A 19,388-nucleotide genomic window follows, 5' to 3' on the forward strand; every position below is an offset into this window, starting at 1 on the left:
AAATGATTAGAGGGTTGGAGCACATGACTTATGAGGAGAGGCTGAGGGAACTGGGATTATTTAGTCTGCAGAAGAGAAGAATGAGGGGGGATTTGATAGCTGCTTTCAACTACCTGAATGGGGGTTCCAAAGAAAATGGATCTAGACTGTTCTCAATGGTACCAGATGACAGAACAAGGAATAATGGTCTCAAGTTGCAGTGGGGGAGGTTTAGGTTGGATATTAGGAAAAACTTTTTCACTGGGAGGGTGGTGAAGCACTGGAATGGGTTACCTAGGGATGTGGTGGAATCTCCTTCCTTAGAGGTTTTTAAGGTCAGGCTTGACAAAGTCCTGGCTGGGATGATTTAGTTGGGGATTGGTCCTGCTTTGAGCAGGGGGGTTGGACTAGATGACCTCCTGAGGTCCCTTCCAACCCTATGATTCTATGATCTAACTGTGTAGTGCAGACCAGGCCTAAGACCCAGATCCTCAAAAATATACTGCCATTAATTTCAGTGAGTGTTAGGCACCAAAATAGCTTTGAGAATCTGGGCCTAAGTGTAGAGCGGTTGCTGCACAGAGACAGGGAGCAGTAAGATAGCACTGTATTCTATTAGCTGACCCACCGCAGGATTCAGGAAGAAGCAATGTGGGTCTTTAGCCCTTAGTTCTTTTATTTAAAAACATTGACGTAGTGTGCTGCACTTCACCTTCATGCCAATCTTCTGCTAAATACCACAGACCGACAGGTGAATCTCCAGAGTTAAACAATGTCTGTTTAATAACCCCTGCAAACATCTGTCTCTGACAAACAAACTTTGCAGTAGAAGACTGGCAGTTTGTACTGGGGAGGAACCACTAGCTTCTAATGCTCAGATTCCAGACAAGTTCTCAGTCTCCTTTTCCTTTTAAGGAAACATCTGAGTGGGTTTGGGAGTGCAAGCAACAGCAAGCAACAGCAATACTCATTTTAGTCTATTTAGAGGAAACTAGCAGTCATTTCAGTTCATCAAAACACCAGTGATTAATCAGCCAAGCACCCGGCTGTTTTTGTTAGACTTCTTTTTAAAGGTCTGACACTGGGTATGAAAACACTACCCTAATTAGGGTGACCAGATGTCCTGATTTTATAGGGACAGTGCCAATTTTGGGGGCTTTTTCTTATATAGGCACCTATTACCCCACACCCCCTGTCCCAATTTTTTACACTTGCTATCTGGTCACCCTAGCCCTAATAATTGCGCTCCAGGATGACTAGGGAAACACACTCAGATGGGAGATTTGCACTGTCATTAATTTTTAGACCTATTAGAAGTAAATGTGTCAGAGCGCTATGGAAAAGCCTAAACAGATGTGGTGTGAACAGGGCAGCAGAGATGGAGCAGATGGCAGGGTGCAACAGAGGGGGAGGGGCATACATTGTGTGGGGAACTGTACCTTTAAGAGGCTCTGGCATTCTGTGCAGTCACTCGTGTTCCGCAAGGCTGATTGTTGAGAACTCAGTGACTGAATGAAGCAGAGTGTGTCAGACTCCTTGGCTTGACATGAGCACTAACCACCTTGTATAGCAGCAGAGAGGGCTACAAGGCAAGGGAAGAATGGCTTTGTGGCTAAGGCAGTGGCCTACGCTGCAAGCGGGGGGTTCAGTTCCTAGATGTGCATAGCTGAACAGAGTTTAGAGGCAGGAGGGGCCATTATGATAAACTAGTCCAATGGCCTGAGACTCCCCAAATCCCCCCCCCCCCCAGTGATCTCTACTGTATCAAGCCCCTCACTTCTGGATGAGTTAGTCCAGTGTTTTTCAACCTTCTTTCATTTTTGGACCCGTAAAAAATTTTAAATGGAGATGCAGACCCCTTTGGAAATCTCAGACATAGTCTGTGGACCCACAAGGGTCTGCGGAGCACAGGTTGAAAACTACTGAGCTAGAGGATAGATTTTAGAAGAAGACATCTAGCCCTGATATAAAACTGTAAGTGAGACAGTATCCAGCATAGCCCTTGGGAGTTGTTCCAATGGTTAATTACACTCACTGTTAAAAATTTGCACCTTATTTCTAATTTGAATTTGTCTCACCTCAGCTTATCTTGTTAGACTGAAGATCCCTAGACTGTCAGAAAACTTTTCTCCACCAGGTACCGGATGGTCTGTGAGCAAATCATCCTTTGACCTTGTTAAATTAAATAGATTGAGTTTGTTTATTCTCTCACTGTGAGGTCTGTTTTCCAGACCTAGAATAATTTTTGTAGCTAAACGGCTTTTTTAAAAGTGTGGGCACAAGAACTAGACACGGCATATAGTAAGGATCTTGCTAGTGCAGTATTCAATAGTGATAACACCACCCCTACTTCTGCTTGGATTGTAGTTGCTTCCTTAGCCACCTCACTGCACTGGGGCCAGGAGCTCCTAGTACGATGGTGTGGCCATAGGGGTAATGGGGAATCTCACATAGGGTTAGAGGGGTGATTTTCCCTCTGTATTTGGCACTGGTGTCACCGCTGCTGGAATCCTGTGTCCTGTTCTGGTGCCCACAATTCAAGGAGGATGTTGATAAATTGGAGAGGGGCCATGAGAATCATTAAAGGATTAGAAAACCTGCCTTCGAGTGCCGGGGCAGGTCTACATTCAAAACACTGCATTGGCAAGCTGCGCTGCTGTAGTGCTTAAGTGAAGAAGCTCCTATGCTGATGTAAGAACTTCTCCATCGGAGTAGTTACTCCACCTCCCAGAGAGGAGGCAGTTGTGTGGAGGGAGGAGGCATAGCTCAGTAGTTTGAGCATTGGCCTGTTAAACCCTGGGTTGTGAGTTCAATCCTTGAGGGGGCCATTTGGGGATTTAGTTGGGGATTGGTCCTGCTTTGCACAGGGGGTTGGACTAGATGATCTCCTCTGGTCCTTTTCAACCCTGTGAGAGAAGCTCTCCTGCCAACATAGCATTGTCTGTGTGTGGGGGGGCAAGGTTGGTGTAACTATATCACAGGGGGATGGATTTTTCACACCCCAGAGTGATGTGGTTATACCGCTATAGGTCTGTAGTGTAGGCCAGGCCAGAGATTCAAGGATCTATTTAGCTTAACACAACATTAGCATTCCTGGGAGCTGTATATTTAGACCGCTATGTTTCCCTCCCAGAATGACTGACTGATATTTTAGCCACATTAAAGACCTCAGTCAAACTACCATTACCAGTTTCCAGAGAAATTTTTTTGCACTGGACTCTTCTTGCTTCAGTTGGCCTCTGAAACCTCTAGGGTTGCCTCCTTCTTCCCCTGTTCCCCAGCTCCCCTCAAGCAAGTCTAATTACCCTGTGGGTGGCTGTGCTTGGCTTTGGACATTAGGGAAGAACAGTGCTTTCAGAGAGCTCCAGAAGAAGTTCTCTTGGGGGAGGGATAGCTCAGTGGTTTGAGCATTGGCCTACTAAACCTAGGGTTGTGAGTTCAATCCTTGGGGGGGGCCACTTAGGAATCTGGGACAAAATCAGTATTTGGTCCTGCTAGTAAAGGCAGGGGGCTGGACTCCATGACCTTGCAAGGTCCCTTCCAGTTCTAGAAGATAGGATATCTCTATTAATTTAATTTTTTAATTTAAAGAAGTGATGTGAAAATCATTTTCAAAGCCATAACTCCAATTATCTCAGCTTTGCCAGGACCGAGACTTCACAGCCAGTTTATGCCTCTTGGAAATTTTGTTGCTCTCCCCAGGACAAATTCCTGAGGCTCTGCCATTGCCAGAGCAAAGAAACTCAAGATGATGCTTATTGGAGTCTTTGTGAAGATGAAACTTGTAGCAAACCCACAGACCCGACTCTGCAGTGGGCCTAGGAGTTAAACATGCGCACTGGTATCTGGAGAAATGGGAATGTGATGGAGAACAATGGCAATTAGGTGTTACTGTGCTGGAAGCGATAGGAACTGTTGCTTCTATTGCAGATTTGCTAAGCCTCGACTTGCCCCGTGTCCTATTTTGCTCGAGTCTCTTCAGATTTGGGGGAGAACTATCTTCTGCTCTTTCTTTGTGCCACTCCCAGTGCAGGACATGTTCCTTCTCTCCCACATCTTCCTTCACAGCCTCCCTTTCTCCAGGGAGTCCTCATTATTTGCTGCTCAGCCATATGGCGCCAGGCGTCCTTGGGTCCCAGGTGTGCCCAGACCATTGCTGATTTGAACCTGAAGGACTTGGAGGGACTCAAGAGTCTCCAATGTGCCAAGCTGCTCTGGCTGAGGTGAGAAAGAAAGAGCTTTCAGAGCAGCTGGCATGTGGAGTGAGCAGCTGGCACTTGCATAAAGAGCTGAAAAGATCAGGGGAGACGGGATTCCTTTTACTTGAGACAGGAGGACGAGTGGAACTCCAAGAATGCCACCTATTACCAGTGCCCATCTGCTTGGATCACATCAGAGTGTGGGGGGCACATGTTCTTCCCCGCCCACGTCCATGAATACTATTATTATTGATTCATATTTCAGTAGTGCCAACAGCCCCGAGGAGGAGTGGGACCCATTGTGCGGGGTACAGACAAACTGGGACACTCCCTGTCCCAAGACGCTCACAAGACAAAAAAAGTGAACACAAAGAGACAGACAACCAACGTGCAAATGGCTAACTCTGTCCAACCTGTCCCATGAGATCAGAGTATCCTTGGTCATGTAATAGTATAAACTGGGTCATAAAAGTATCTCCCAGCATCATACCCCATGTGGCTAGGTGGTATGGCTGTGTAGGGGCTGAGAGGGGGCAGGGCTGGGTGGTATGGCGGTGTAGGGGCTCAGTGGGGGCAGGGCCAGGTGGAATGGCTGTATAGAATCCTAGAATATCAGGGTTGGAAGGGACCTCAGGAGGTCATCTAGTCCAACCCCCTGCTCAAAGCAGGACCAATTCCCAACTAAATAATCCCAGCCAGGGCTTTGTCAAGCCGGGCCTTAAAAACCTCTAAGGAAGGAGATTCCACCTCCTCCCTAGGTAACCATTCCAGTGCTTCACCACCTGCCTAGTGAAAAAGTTTTTCCTAATATCCAACCTAAACCTCCCCAACTGCAACTTGAGACCATTACTCCTTGTTCTGTCATCAGGTACCACTGAGAACAGTCTAGATCCATCCTCTAGATCCAACCCCCTTTCAGGTAGTTGAAAGCAGCTGTCAAATCCCTCCTCATTCTTCTCTTCTGCAGACTAAACAATCACAGTTCCCTCAGCCTCTCCTCATAAGTCATGTGCTCCAACCCCCTAATCATTTTTGTTGCCCTCCGCTGGACTCTTTCCAATTTTTCCACATCCTTCTTGTAGTGTGGGGCCCAAAACTGGACACAGTACTCCAGATGAGGCCTCACCAATATCGAATAGAGGGGAATGATCACGTCCCTCGATCTGCTGGCAATGCCCCTACTTATACAGTCCAAAATGCCGTTAGCCTTCTTGGCAACAAGGGCACACTGTTGACTCATATCCAGCTTCTCATCCACTGTAACCCCTAGGTCCTTTTCTGCAGAACTGCTTCCTAGCCATTCGATCCCTAGTCTGTAGCAATGCATGGGATTCTTCCGTCCTAAGTGCAGGACTCTGCACTTGTCCTTGTTGAACCTCATCAGGTTTCTTTTGGCCCAATCCTCTAATTTGTCTAGGTCCCTCTGTATCCTATCCCTACCCTCCAGCGTATCTACCACTCCTCCCAGTTTAGGGGCTCAGTGGGGGCGGGGCCAGGTGGTATGGCTATGTCAGGGTCCAGGGGGGTGGGTTAACCACACCAGCAAGAATGCCACACCGAAGTGCAATGAGTGAGGGAGTTTCCACCCACTCAAATACTGTTGTAATAGGAATGAGGTGCTGTCCTGGCTATGGCTTCCCTGGGATAACAGTGTCTCTGAGACTGCACTGAGCTTGCGCTAATGCTCCCAGCGAGAGGAAGTCCCAGCACTTGCATGCCTGCTATCTACATGTGTGATGAGCCTGAGGCTTATTCCACCTTATGTAACAGGACACAGGAACGCCTACTGTGCTGTGCAGCGAGGCACAGGCTGGGGCACTGGGTGATGTCCTAGTGTCTGGGGGATACTCTCAATAATGGGGACATGGGGTGGTAGCTAAAGCCAAGGAGGCAGGGTGTCTGCCAAGAGGAAGGGGCTGAAGGAGCAGTGGTTCATAGAAGGGTAGCTCATTACCGGGAGGCTGGAGAGGCTGAGTGGGGTTGCTGTGGAGAAGGGAAGGTGTTTCTCTGGCAAAGGGTGGTGTTGGAGATGGGGCACTGATAGAGCAGGAGAAGGGAATTCCTGAGGCAAAAGAGAAGCATTTACTGAGGAGGGGGCTGGTACCAAGGGGAGCAAAGGGATCATATTACCATGCAAGTGCCCCTCACTGGGGAGCTGGGACAGGATTGGTGTACGATGGCTGCAGGAGAACTCCTGGGCCTGCTGCTGAGATCCCTGATTTGGAGACCAGAACGAGCCTCATTTGCTTCTGCTTGAAGCAAAGAAAGTGTCTGGCAGCAACCAACATGGATTAGCCATTTTTGTTCCAGAGCTGGAGATGTTGCCACCTAGATCTCAGAAAGGGGCTCTCACCTTGGTGAGAGGGGAAATGCCACCACCCAAGGTGAGCTCAAGCTGCCTGCTCCCAGCAGCTGCATCCAGAATGAGAAGGAGGAGGAGCTGGGCTGTGGGCTGGTGAAGCCCCAAGGCTGCCTCCCTGAGCAGCTAAGCATCTCCTCTCCCAGGTGGGTGGCTGCAGTGGCTAGTTTGCATTCCAGGCTGGAGCACATGGAATTGGCAGGAGGAGCTGCTGCGGGGCTGTTGCTCAGTCTGGTGTATGCCCTTCTGCTGCTTGTTTAGATCTGAGATGAGCAGCCAAGAAGTCTCTAAATGAAATAAACAGAACTCCCATCCCAAATGGCATCTGTTTATGCTCCAAGTACGAGTAGTCTCCAAGGGCAGTTCCACACGCACTTAGAGCCAGGCCAGATTTTTCCACAGAAAAACGTCTGTCTTTGTGGAATTCACTTAACCCCGGGTTTGCAAACTGCACATTGCACAGCAGGGAAACAGTTGGGATGGAGATGGGCCTGAGCCAGAGCTGAAGATCTCTGTGGGCAGGGGTGTTCAGAGCTGCGGGCTGGCCCATTATATAGAAGGGAAACAATGTTGACTGCGGGCCAGAGCAGCAAGAGGACCCAGGTTAATTCATATAGTTAAAGCTCTGAGCACCTAGCTGTGTGGTGGGGGTGGCTCCCTGTTAGCTATAGTGCAAGGCAATGTTCCTCTTTGCTTGTCTTCAGACAGAAAACCTTTCCCACCTGGCTCAGCCCACTGTTCCCTTCTGAACTCTTAGAGGAGGCAGAAACTCTCCCAGGATCAATGAGTGACACACAGATTTGATCCCACCCCTCATAAGCTACCTAGTGCACAAAGACAGAACCAAACTAACTGCAGTGGATCCCAAGGAGCAATCCCTTTGCACTTCGTGAATCACAGGAGAGTACAATGCAGGTTAAACTAACAGGCCTCAGACCCAGAATTCACAGGAGGATGTTAATTCACCCAACAAACAAACAACCCAAGCCACCTTCCAAACGTGGTCTCCAAGTGACACATGCTAGGGTGCTGTGCAAGCACCAAGCAGTCTGATCATGGGGTTCCATGGAGCTGTGGAACAGCTGCCCTGGGTGTTTGCTTTGAGTGGACTGTCTCCGTGAGGCACATAAAGAATAGAAGACAAATCCCAGGCCACAAGAAAACAAACACACCGGGAGAGGTTATTTGAGTCAAATGGAGATCCTCCAGGATGTGGAAATCTAACCCTCATTAAGCCAATGAAAAAGAGCCTAAACAACATCAGGATGTACAAGGAAATAGGGAGGCTAAGATGGGTTTTGAAGAGCAAAAAATAAACAGAAATTACAAGAAATTCTTTAAGTGTGTCAGAAGCAGGAAGCCTGCGAAAAAAACAGTGTGTCTGCTGGATCACCAGGGGTTAAAAGGACTAGGAGCAACTAAGGAAGATAAGGACATTGGTGAGAAGCAGCATGATTTCTTTGCATCAGTCTTCCCTGTGGAGGAAGTTGGGGAGATTCCTACTACAAACACACTTTCCTGGTAATAAAGATGAGGTACTATCAGAGAATGAGGTGTCAGAAGAAGACAGGCTGGGAAAAAATAAATACATTCAAAAGCGGTATGGCAGCCTCATGTTACAACTCTAGTTGATCTTCCCAGCTGAATATGTCCCAGACTGCTGTGGGGGAGCCACCCACTTAATCCCATGTTCCTTTAGCTTGCTGGAGCTGGGCACTGTTAGGCCCTGCTCTAGGCATGCACTCCAGCATGGAAGTTTGGAGGGTAACTCGTGTTGTACCAGGATTTAGAAACATTTATAAAAGGTTCTAATTGTATCATGTCAGGAATAGGACCTGGATGTCATTGCAGAAGCTCAATGAGACTTTGGCTCAACATCCATCTGTCATCAAAGAAGCAAACACAATGTTAGGAGACATAAGCAATGGGATGGAGAATAATACATAAAGTATCAATGTCATTATAGGAATCAAAAGTGCTACCTCATCTGGATACTGTCTGCAGCACTGATCTCTCCATCTCCAACAGGATATTGCAGAACCAGAAGGCATTCAGAGAAGAGCAACAAGAATGATCAAAGGCCTGGAAAAATTCTCCTATGAAGAAAGATTGAAAAGTTTGTGATTGTTTCATAAGAAAGGCAATGGGGATAGGAAAAAATGATTAGCCTAGAGAAGGGAGATTGGGAGCTTCTTTTGTCCCTTCTCATAACAGAAGAACAAGGGGATACAATTAAAATGAAAGGTGGGAAATTCAAAACTGATAATTGGAAATATATTTTCACACCACGTGTAATTAGACTGTGGAACTCACTGCCACATGAACTAATAGAGATCAAGAATTTATAGCTTCATAGGTTCCAGGCCAGAAGGGACCATTGTGATAATCTAGTCTAATTTCTTGTATAATACAGGCCATAGAACTTCCCCAAAATAATTCCTAGAACAGATATTTTAGAAAAACATCCAAACTCAATTTAAAAATTGCCAGTGATAGAGAATCCACCACAACCTTTAGTAAATTGTTCTATTGGTCAATTACTTTCACTGTTAAAAATGTATGCCCTATTTCCTGTCTGAATGTCTAGCTTCAAATTCCAGCCATTGAATGATATTATAGCTTTCTCTGCTAGACTGAAGAGTCCATTGCTAAATATTTGTTGCCCATGTAGCTATTTATAGACTGTAATCAAGTCACATCTTAACCTTCTCTTTGTTAAGTTAAATAGACTGAGCGCCTTTTCTAATCTTTTAATAATTCTTGTGGCTCTTCAGTTTATCAACATTCTTCTTGAATCATGGACACCTGAACTGGACACAAGATTCCAGCAGCAGTTAGCAAACCCAAAGATAAAATAATCTCTCTACTCCTACTGGAGATTCCCCTGTTTGTGCATTAGCCCTTTTGGCCACAACATTGCACTGGGAGCTCATGTTCATCTGGATTATCCACTGGGACCCCCAAATCTTTTTCAGAATAACTGCTTCCTGGGATAGAATCCCCCAGCCTCTAAGTATGGCCTAAGTTCTTTGTTCCTAGATGGATATATTTGCATTTAGCCTTATTAAAATGCAGTGTTTGCTTGCACGCAGTTTACCATGTGATCCAGATCACTATGAGTCAGTGACCCGCCCTGTCCATTATTCACCACTCCTCCAATTTTTGTGTCATCTGCAAACTTTAGCCGTGATGATTTTATGTTTTCTTCCAGGTCATTGATAAAAATGTTTAAAAGGGTTAAGAAGCAATCCCTGCCCGTCCCCACTGGAAACACACCTGCTCAAAGATGATTCCCCATTTACCGTTACATTTTGAGATTTAGCCAGATTTTAATCCATTTAATGTGTGCCAGGTTAATTTGATATCATTCTAGTTTTATAATCAAAATGTGGTGCGGTTCCAAATCAAACACCTTACAGAAGTGTAAGTAAATTACATCAACACTAAATTACATCAACACTATTATTATCAACCAAATTTGTCATCTCCTCAAACAAAGATAGTTTGGCAGGATCTATTTCTAGAAAGCCATGTTGTTTTGGTATTAATTATATTAGTTAGTTAGTTAGCATCTTCTGGCGTTTGGGGCAGCGACGAAGCTTCTCCACTCCTGTCTGTTTCTGGCAAGTCTTTCAATGGTTCCCCAGCTGTGCCCCAGGTTTTTCAGCTCAGCTTCCACAGCTCTTCACCATGTTGTTTTCAGGCGTCGTCATTTTCGCTTGCCTTCAGGTGTCCAGCTTATTGCTACTCTGGTGATGGAATCAGTTTCCATCCGAAGCACATGGCCAATCGAACTCCAGCGCCTCCTGGCAATGATAGTGCTCATATCTTCTTGGCTGCACTGTGTGAATAGGTCTTGGTCTGAGATTGTTCTGGGCCAAAAGATAGGGAGGATTTTTCTGAGGCAGGTTGTGTGGAATGAAGATAGTTTGGACATATCATACTTTCTCATTCCCCAGCATTCTGCACTATAAAGTATAAACGCAGCTCTGATCAATCTTGAGTTTGGTTTTGGTGTTGTGTTTTTGATGATTTCCAGACTGTATTTAAGCTCCTGAAGGTGTTCCTGGCTTTACTGATTCTGTTCCGGATGTCCTGACTTGTTCCACCATCCTGGCTGATGGTGCTGCCCAAGTATGTGAATGTTTCTACATTGGTGAGAATGTGATCCTCTATCCATACTGGTGATGGCGAGGCAATATTAAGGGTCATGATATCTGTCTTATTGCGGTTGATTTTCAGTCTGATTTGCTAGCTGAATGTATTGAGTCAGGTTATTTTTTCTTGTATATGGTGTTGGGTATGTGATAGGAGAGCGAGATGATCTGTGAAGTCCAGGTCTTCAAAGGATAAGAAGGGTGTCCATCTGATGCCTCTTGGCATGTCTTCTGTTGTACACTGCATTACTCAGTCGATGGCAATGCTGAAGAGGATTGCAGACATGATACACCCCGACATACTCCTGTTTTGACTTCAAAACAGCTCACTGTGATCAACATTGCATGTAAAGTTAGAATAGAAGCTTTTGGTTATGTTGATTATACAGAGAGGGATTTCATATGCCTGCAGAATACGCTAAAGGCTGATCCTCTGAATGCTATCAAAAGTCTTCTCAAAATCCATGAAGTTTATGTAGAGTTGCCATTGTCATTCTGAGCATTGTTCTATTATGTTTTGTAGAGTGAAGATCTGGTCCATCCATCCACCCTTTCCAAAAACCATCTTTCTCTTTTCTGAGAATGCTATCAACTGTCTCTGATATACACAGGACTATGATCTTACACAATACCTTGCTTGGCAAGGTATTATGATCGCTGATGTCAGATTTGTGTCCATTAATTCTTTTGCGTAGAGACTGTCCAGTTTGGCCAATGTACATGGCAGAGGGGCATTGCTGGCACATTATGGCATATATCACATTGGTAGATGTGCAGGTGAACAAGCCCCTGATGGTATGGCTGATGTGATTAGGTCCTATGATGATGTCACTTTAATAGATATGTGGACAGAGTTGGCATCGGGCTTTGTTACAAGGATAGGTTCCTGGGTCAGTGTTTTTGTTCAGTGATGTTTGCTGGTGAGTATTTTGCTTTAGTATTTTGTGTCCATTAATTAAAGAATTAATGGACACAAATCTGACATCAAGAATCATAATACTCAAAAACCAGTGGGAGAACACTTTAACCTGTCTGGTCATTCAATGACAGACCTGTGGGTGGCTATCTTACAACAGAAAAACTTCAAAAACAGACTCCAACGAGAGACTGCTGAGCTGGAATTGATATGCAAACTAGATACAATCAGCTTAGGATTGAATAAGGACTGGGAATGGCTGAGCCATTACAAACATTGAATCTATCTCCCCTTGTAAGTATTCTCACACTTCTTATCAAACTGTCTGGACTGGGTTATCTTGATTATCACTTCAAAAGTTTTTTTTCACTTACTTAATTGGCCTCTCAGAGTTGGTAAGACAACTCCCACCTGTTCATGCTCTCTATATGTGTGTATATATATCTCCTCAATATATGTTCCATTCTATGCATCCGAAGAAGTGGGCTGTAGCCTACGAAAGCTTATGCTCTAATAAATTTGTTAGTCTCTAAGGTGCCACAAGTACTCCTGTTCTTTTTGCGGATACAGACTAACATGACTGCTACTCTGAAACCATCCACAGCTTGGATGAGTCATTCAGTCCATTGTTCAGCGCTTCAGTTTGTAGCAAAGCTCCTCCAGAGGTAAGAAGCAGGATTGAAGACCAAATGGAGGTGTTTTATAGCTTTTGCCATGTGGAGGGCATCCCATTGTTTTTACTGTGGAAAATCACAGCAACAAGATGGAGTTTGGGGTTACACAAGGAAGTCACATGTCCATGCATTTCGCCTAGTCACAGCAGGACATTCCATTAAGTATAGATGGGCATCTCCCATGGTCCATTGTCAGTTAAATGTTCTTTCGATGGGTTATTCAATTTGAATAGTCCCTTCAAGATGTGCTGGCTAATTACTTTGGGTGTTCCCCCAGGAACAAACATTTGAAATCCAAGTATAGAGCCAATACTTATAACTTCACATACAAAAATGACATATGCATACAAATTGCATAATCATAACCAGCAAATCATGACCTTTTCATAGACACCTCACTTGACAATCTTTGTACAATATTTGCTGCAAATATAGTGGTTGCAACAATGATCTATATGGTCATATTTTAATCAGATAACATCACAGAGTTGTATCTAATAGTTTGTTGTTTCTTTCTCTAATTTTCTTTCTCATTAGGAAGGGACGCCAGCAGAGAGGAAGAGAGACCCCAGGAACCTGGAAGGAAAGGACAAGGAAGCTCGTTCCCAAGACCTTGTCAGGAAACGAGACTTTGATCTGGGAAAAGAACGTAACAAAGGAGAATGTGCTCAGAAAACAAGTTACAAAGGAAAGGAAGAATTAGAGAGTAAATGCAATGAAAAACCCAAAGGAGAAAAGGCCCCCAAGGACAAAGACAAGACCATTGACAAAAAACTCATAGGAAAGGACAGAAAGGAAGAAGAGAAGAGTGCAGCACCAAAGAAAGAGCTAGGAAAGGACAGAAAGGAAGAAGAGAAGAGTGCAGCACCAAAGAAAGAGCTAGGAAGGAATAGAAAAGGAGGAGAAAAGGAGAGTAAAGAAGAAGAAAGGTGTTCAGCTTTAAAGAAATACTCAAAGGTTGATAGTAAGGAGAAATCACTTACAGACTCCAAAGGTGTCACTGAGGAAAAGGCTCCTCTAGCACCAGAGACAGAGCCTAAACAGATCCCAGAAAACAGCTCCTTAAAACCTGTGGATAGCCCCCCAAGCCAGACCAAGGAAGAGGAAGAAGCAGCCTCCAGTATCTTTGATGAGCCCTTAGAAAGAGTGAAGAATAATGATCCAGAGATGACAGAAGTCAATGTCAATAACTCCGACTGCATCACTGGTGAAATCCTGGTGCGCTTCACAGAGGCCTTGGAATTTAACACCATGGTCAAAGTGTTTTCACTGGCCAATACCCGTGCTGATGACCATGTCGCATTTGCCATCGCCATTATGTTGAAGTCAAACAAGACACTAACCAGTATCAATCTGGACTCTAACCACATCACAGGTAAAGGGATCCTGGCCATCTTCCGTGCGCTGCTGCAGAACAACACCCTGACAGAGCTGCGTTTCCATAACCAGAGACACATCTGCGGGGGGAAGACAGAGATGGAGATAGCCAAGCTACTGAAGGAGAATACCACCCTCCTGAAGCTGGGCTATCATTTTGAACTGGCAGGTCCCCGCATGACAGTCACAAACCTGCTGAGTAGGAACATGGACAAGCAGAGGCAGAAACGGCTGCAGGAACAGAAGCAGGTTCAGGAACGTAGCGAGAAGAAGGACCTGCTAGAGGTGCCAAAGGCAGGCGGCTTGCTAAAGGGGTCCCCCAAGCCTTCGCCACAGTCATCCCCAAAATCTTCCCCGTGGTCTTCCCCTAAAAGTTCTCCTAAGAAGGGTGGGCCTCCGGCTGCACCTCCCCCACCCCCACCTCCACTAGCCCCACCCCTGATCAATGAAAATATAAGGAATTCTCTCTCTCCAGCCACCCAGAGGAAGATGGTGGAGAAGGCACTTCCTGCTCAGGAGAAGAACTCAAGGGACCAGCTATTGGCGGCCATTCGATCCAGCAATGTCAAACAGCTAAAGAAGGCAAGTGAGGGGCCAAGGAGCTGGGATCTCCACAGAACATTACCAGGTTCATTGGGTGACCCAAGATTTCAGGTCTAGCTTTAGGTTCTTTCCCTCCCACACCCCCACCCACCCCAGCGTTTGAGTCCAAGCACATTTGGACATCACATTCATGTCACCTGAGTACTGAATAAGGGAGGCCTAACCTGCTTTGGAGAGCCTCTGTGTGCTAGCCAATCAGAACCAACCTCTGGAATGGAATTCTGGCACGTTAGTCAGTTCCCTAGATCTTCTCGCCGTTTGCCTCGGCAAAGCCCGGTAATCCCAAAGCGACTGGCTGAAGGCTCCTGAGCAGTTTTGCTATATTCTTTCCAGCAGCCAAATTCTGGTCCCACCCCATTTAAGTCAATGGCCAGTTGCTGGGGGACCAAGATTTGGCTTCAGATGAGCTCAATAGCCTGAAAATTCCTGTGAGTCACCAGCCGACAGTGGGTGAGCCCAGATTCCCCAGTCCCACGGGCACTTAGTCTCTGGGGCGTTTCTACACTCTGAGGTTGAGGATTTTCTACAATGTCTCCCTTAATAATCCAGCCACAGATAACTGGGCATGTGCTCAGTGTAGTACCCAGAGGCATGTGCCATGGGACCCAGCTGAGCCAGGTGTTAGTGGGGTGAACATCTGTTTTTTTCGCCATCTCAGCCCAGTGCCGATGTCTGAGCTCAGGTGATACACCACAGGCTCTGTCTGGCTCAGTTTGAGGCCAGAGATCTCCTGTTAGAGTCAAGTGTGAAGGCTGGTAACTCAGGTGAATAGTAATGGGGTGCCCTGTCTCTCAGCAGTGGCTTGGGGAATTGCTGGCCCCACCTGAGTTGCCCATATTGCAACTGGTTTTCTGGCATCAGTGAGAGGCACAGATTGAACGGCCCATGGAGACTGAATTCCCCTCGACCCTCTCAAGCTGGGACAGGGAAAAGAGCCCTGAGCTGCCGCTGCTGCCTGCCCACTGGAGAGAGAGTCACTCCCCATGGCTACTAATCCAACACCTGGCTCACACTCAATTCATTTAAAAATAAACAAGCCCAACCCATTCCAGTAACCCCCTGGTTCCAGTCCTGTGCCAAAGGGTAACCAACCCTTTTATCTTGGCAGGTGGAGGTCCCAAAACTATTGCAATAGGACATGGAAGCTGGATCTCCCGCATGGATGAGACCTGTGGCAGAAAATAGGACATTAGCCTTTCTTATGACTGTTTACATGACCAGTCCTTGGGGACTCTGCAGTGGCCACCTGCCTGCCCCAGAGCTGGAGGAGCAGTGTTCTCTGTGGGGTCCAACTGAGGGGGGCAGCCCTGAGAAGGGCCCTGGGGTCATTGGATGCAGTGTGTGCGGCAGACCTGGTATTCATTTTTACAATTTTAAAAATCTTAAAGCTCTTTCTTTTAGCCAGCACCAGCATGCGACGTGCCAGTGCAAGATGGGGGCAGGGTTACAGGAATGGGGGGAGGGTGTTTGTTCCTGTTGCTGCTGACAGAGTTTGGAGCGTGAGTAGTTACCAAGTGCAGCAGATGCAGGATGGATGTCCCTAAATGTCTGGGTCCACATCTCCAGAACCACGTGGCTCTGCCAATACAGAACAGCACACAAACAGCAACCGGCACCCCAAAGAGCCTTGCTTTGCTCTCAGCTTGGAGTCTGTCGGGCAGAACTGGCAGCGGGACATTGTCTAGAGTGATGCAGAGCCAAACTCAGGAAAATGCTTGGGGGAGAAATGAATTGCCATTCCTCTCTGCGGGTTCAGGATCTCCAGTGCCCTGAAAAGGAAAAGGGAACGTACAGTGCAAGGGGAGAGACGCTGACTACCACAGACAGTTAGTATTGGCTGAATGTGTTGCGGGGGGCTGGGGAGATACACCTGATGCTGATATTTTGTGTAAAGAAATAACTGAAATTTGCAGAGGGCTGGCCCAGAGATGTCACCTCCCCCCAGTATCTTCAGGGCTCAGTGCAGCCACTGTCTAGTGCCATGCTTTACATGACTGATCCTGCTGTCACTGTGCTGCTGCCCTTAGTGCTGGACACACATGGTGGGGACTGGCAAGCAGAAAGCAGGGTTTTTGCTGAGAGAACACTGCTCCTGGTTTTCAGACCCAGCTGCCCATGAGGGAGGCACTGGGAAGGATGTGCTTGGCTTGCAGGCTGTAGCCCAGCATACCCAGAGCCCTCACTTTGCATGTGACATGTGTGTGCTCTAGCTCAGCTTTGTCAATGGCCGTGGGGCTGTGCGTGCTCCCCACCCACCTGCCCTTCAGCTGAGCACAATGGAGGGCAGGTTCAGAGGTGGCGCTAGCACATGTACCTCAGGGGCAGCCCAGCCTGGCTGACGCACACTCTGCTTTTCTCGGGAGTGCAGGCAACTGGATTTGTCTCGCTATTGGCTTCACAGACTGTAACTTTCCAAGGAGGCTCTGAACTCCCAGGAGATTTGCTGACCTTAGCACAGGAACAGCTGCAGCTGCAGTGCTGCTTTCCAATGGCCCCTAATCCCCTGGAAGAAATGGCTCAGGGTTAATGATCAGAGTTGCTCCTTGTGCACCACTCAGTGTGGAGTGAAAAGTGTGTGGGGATGAGGGGCCTGTGTGCCAGTGGAGGGGGGTGTCTGTCAGTGGAGCAGAGGAGGGTGGGGTCTGTGCTGGGTGGGACAGCAGGAGGGTGGGTCCTGTGCTGGTGGAGCAGAAGCAGGGGAGTCTGCACCAGTAGAGAGAGCGGGGAGGTCTGCCCCAGTGGCTCAGGGACTGGGGGGGTCTGTGCCAGAGGAGCAGGGGGGGTCTGCACCTGAGGAGCGGGGGGAAGGTCTGTGTCAGAGGAGCGGAGGGGGGGGGCTGTGCCTGAGAAGCGGGGGGAGGGTCTGTGCCAGAGGAGCGGGGGGGTCTGCACCTGAGGAGCGGGGGGAGGGTCTGTGTCAGAGGAGCGGAGGGGGGGGGCTGTGCCTGAGAAGTGGGGGGAGGGTCTGCGCCAGAGGAGCAGGGGGGGTCTGTGCCAGAGGAGCGGTGGAGGGGTCTGCACCTGAGGAGCGGGGGGAGGGTCTGTGTCAGAGGAGCAGAGGGGGGCTGCGCCTAAGGAGCTGGGGAGGTCTGCGTCGGTGTAGCGGGGCAGGTTTAGGGAATCACACCCTGGGGTCTGCTCTTGTGTGCCCCATGCCTGCCTGCCTGTCCACGCCCATTCTCTGGGCTCATCGCTTTGCGTGCCTTTAAATCCCCTTTGGCTGCAGGCTGCGTCATTTTCACAGTAGACCAGGTACCCTAAGCCACCATTGTCAGGGAGAGGGGGCCCTGACTCTGAGAACTGCTCTCTGGGGAGGGGGCAATTCCCTCCTGAGCTGTTCTTGCCAAAGCACAGGGCAGGGCCCCAGTGGAGCGCTGTCCCAGGCCCAGGCTGTTCTCAGAGCCCCGTCAGATGGCCAGCGATGAGAAAGCAGGAGGCTGTTGACGTGCTGCTGATCCGTGGCCCTCCTGAGCCTGGGTGAGATGAACTGAGGGGCGATAACACATCAGCATGAGGGGAACCTCCCACTGCTCAATGTCACAAGGTAGCACCTGACTCCACAGGCACCAGCTTCTTCCTTGCCCTGGGGGGTGCTCAACCCCTGCTCTGCCCCAGGCCCTGGCCCCACTCCACCCCTTCCCCCACCCCACCCCTTCCTGCCCAGTTCTGCCCCCACCCCCAAGTACACCCTGTCCCCAATCCTCCCACTCCCCTTAGCACCTTCTGCACACCGTGGAACAGCTGATTGCAGTGGGCGGAAGGCGCTAGGAGGAAGGGGGAGGAGTTGATCAGCAGGGCAGCAGGTGGGCGGGAGGTGCTGGGTGGGGGGAGGAACTGGTTGCTGGTGGGTGCTAAGCACCCACTAATTTTTTTCCATGGGTGCTCCTGCCCTGGAGCCTCCAGCCCTGGAGCACCCATGGAGTCAGCGCCTATGCCTGACTCACCTGCTGGTGCCTGTAGCTGCACCCAAGTCCAAAAGCCATCTCAGGTCCTGTAAGTCCCAGTTTCTGAAAGGGGGCAGCAGGCGTGGCCAGCCCAAGGCACAGCCCTGCCAATGTGTTGATCAATATGCAGGTGTGCTCAGATGGGGCCCCATCTGCCTTGCTGTGCTTGGTCGCCAGGGACTGGGCCTTTGCAGCTGCTTGGTACGGCCAGTGTGAGCGCAGTGGGCTCAAGGCGTGGTGCGGGCCCAGATGCTGCATGGTGCGGTAGCACGGCAAGCCAGGTAGGGCCCATGGAAGCAAAATGCCAGCCATGGGCACTGGCTGTTATGGAGCAGCACTGGAGGGGCTCTGTTCTGACTTCTCCCTGCTGCTGGATAAATACATAAGGCTGGTGTAGTTGTTCTACCAGCGGATGGTGGGAATATGCTGCAGCGAGCTCGGGCTCTCACACACTGCACAGGCGGGCTGCCAAGCATGACTTGCTCCAGGCATGACTTGCTTGCTGCCAAGCATGACCTGAGGAGCGAATGGCCCGCCAGACTGTCCAATGAGAAATGAAACCACTCTGCTTTCAGGTCTGACCAACACCCCAAGTTCTCATGTCAGTGTCAGACACATGACACCTGCCTCCTTCAGGGCCTCATGTGGCAGCTACCCTCTTGGCTAACACCAGCGATCAACCAGGGATCTCCAGAGTTGAGGACCTGAGCTAGGCTTTGGCACTGGGAGCTGCCACCCAAGCTTGCTCGGCAGCTGGATGGGCCTGACCCTAGCTTGGCCAAACAAGGCACTGCGGAGCAGCACAACAAGCAACTATCTTCTCTCCCCCCCCCCCCACCCCCCCGAGGCTAAGCATGTTGATACTGCATCCATCTGAGACCCCACATCAGGTCTGGGGGATCTCAACAGGCGCCAATCCCTGATCTCCCTGTGGCCTGACAGAGCAAGACCCAGTCACTGAGCTGGCCCAACACCCACTGATACTCATGAGTAACCCACTCAAAAGAACTGCCAGCAGCATCTTGAAGATGTGGGGGACAATGTTGCATGATCTGCTACTGCACAGAGTACAAGCTACCTGCCAACCCCATGCTCTGAGTGTCCTGCCCCATTGTCTCAGAGGCACAGGCAGTGTGTGCTAATGAATAGCGTAGACCTCAGAGCCAGGAACAGCTCAGTT

The 19,388-nt window shown here is 48.6% G+C and overlaps 1 protein-coding gene across 2 annotated transcripts in view; it reads left to right on the plus strand.

Moving 5' to 3' along the window:
- Positions 1-17,020, plus strand: part of LMOD1 (leiomodin 1) — a 45,350-nt gene extending 28,330 nt beyond the window's left edge. Inside the window, exons 2-4 of one of the 2 annotated variants that reach the window (XM_054028662.1) lie at positions 12,822-14,049; positions 14,137-14,243; positions 15,373-17,020. In XM_054028662.1, coding sequence (XP_053884637.1) covers positions 12,822-14,049; positions 14,137-14,243; positions 15,373-15,399 — 1,362 coding nt within the window. In that variant the 3' untranslated portion in view covers positions 15,400-17,020. Of the gene's footprint in view, positions 1-12,821; positions 14,244-15,372 lie in introns of both variants that reach the window. The other variant, XM_054028661.1, reaches the window with a different exon arrangement.
- The last annotated feature ends 2,368 nt before the right edge of the window (positions 17,021-19,388 follow it).

The sequence above is a fragment of the Malaclemys terrapin genome, chromosome 4 (assembly GCF_027887155.1).
Source record: "Malaclemys terrapin pileata isolate rMalTer1 chromosome 4, rMalTer1.hap1, whole genome shotgun sequence".
Lineage (NCBI taxonomy): Eukaryota > Metazoa > Chordata > Testudines > Emydidae > Malaclemys > Malaclemys terrapin.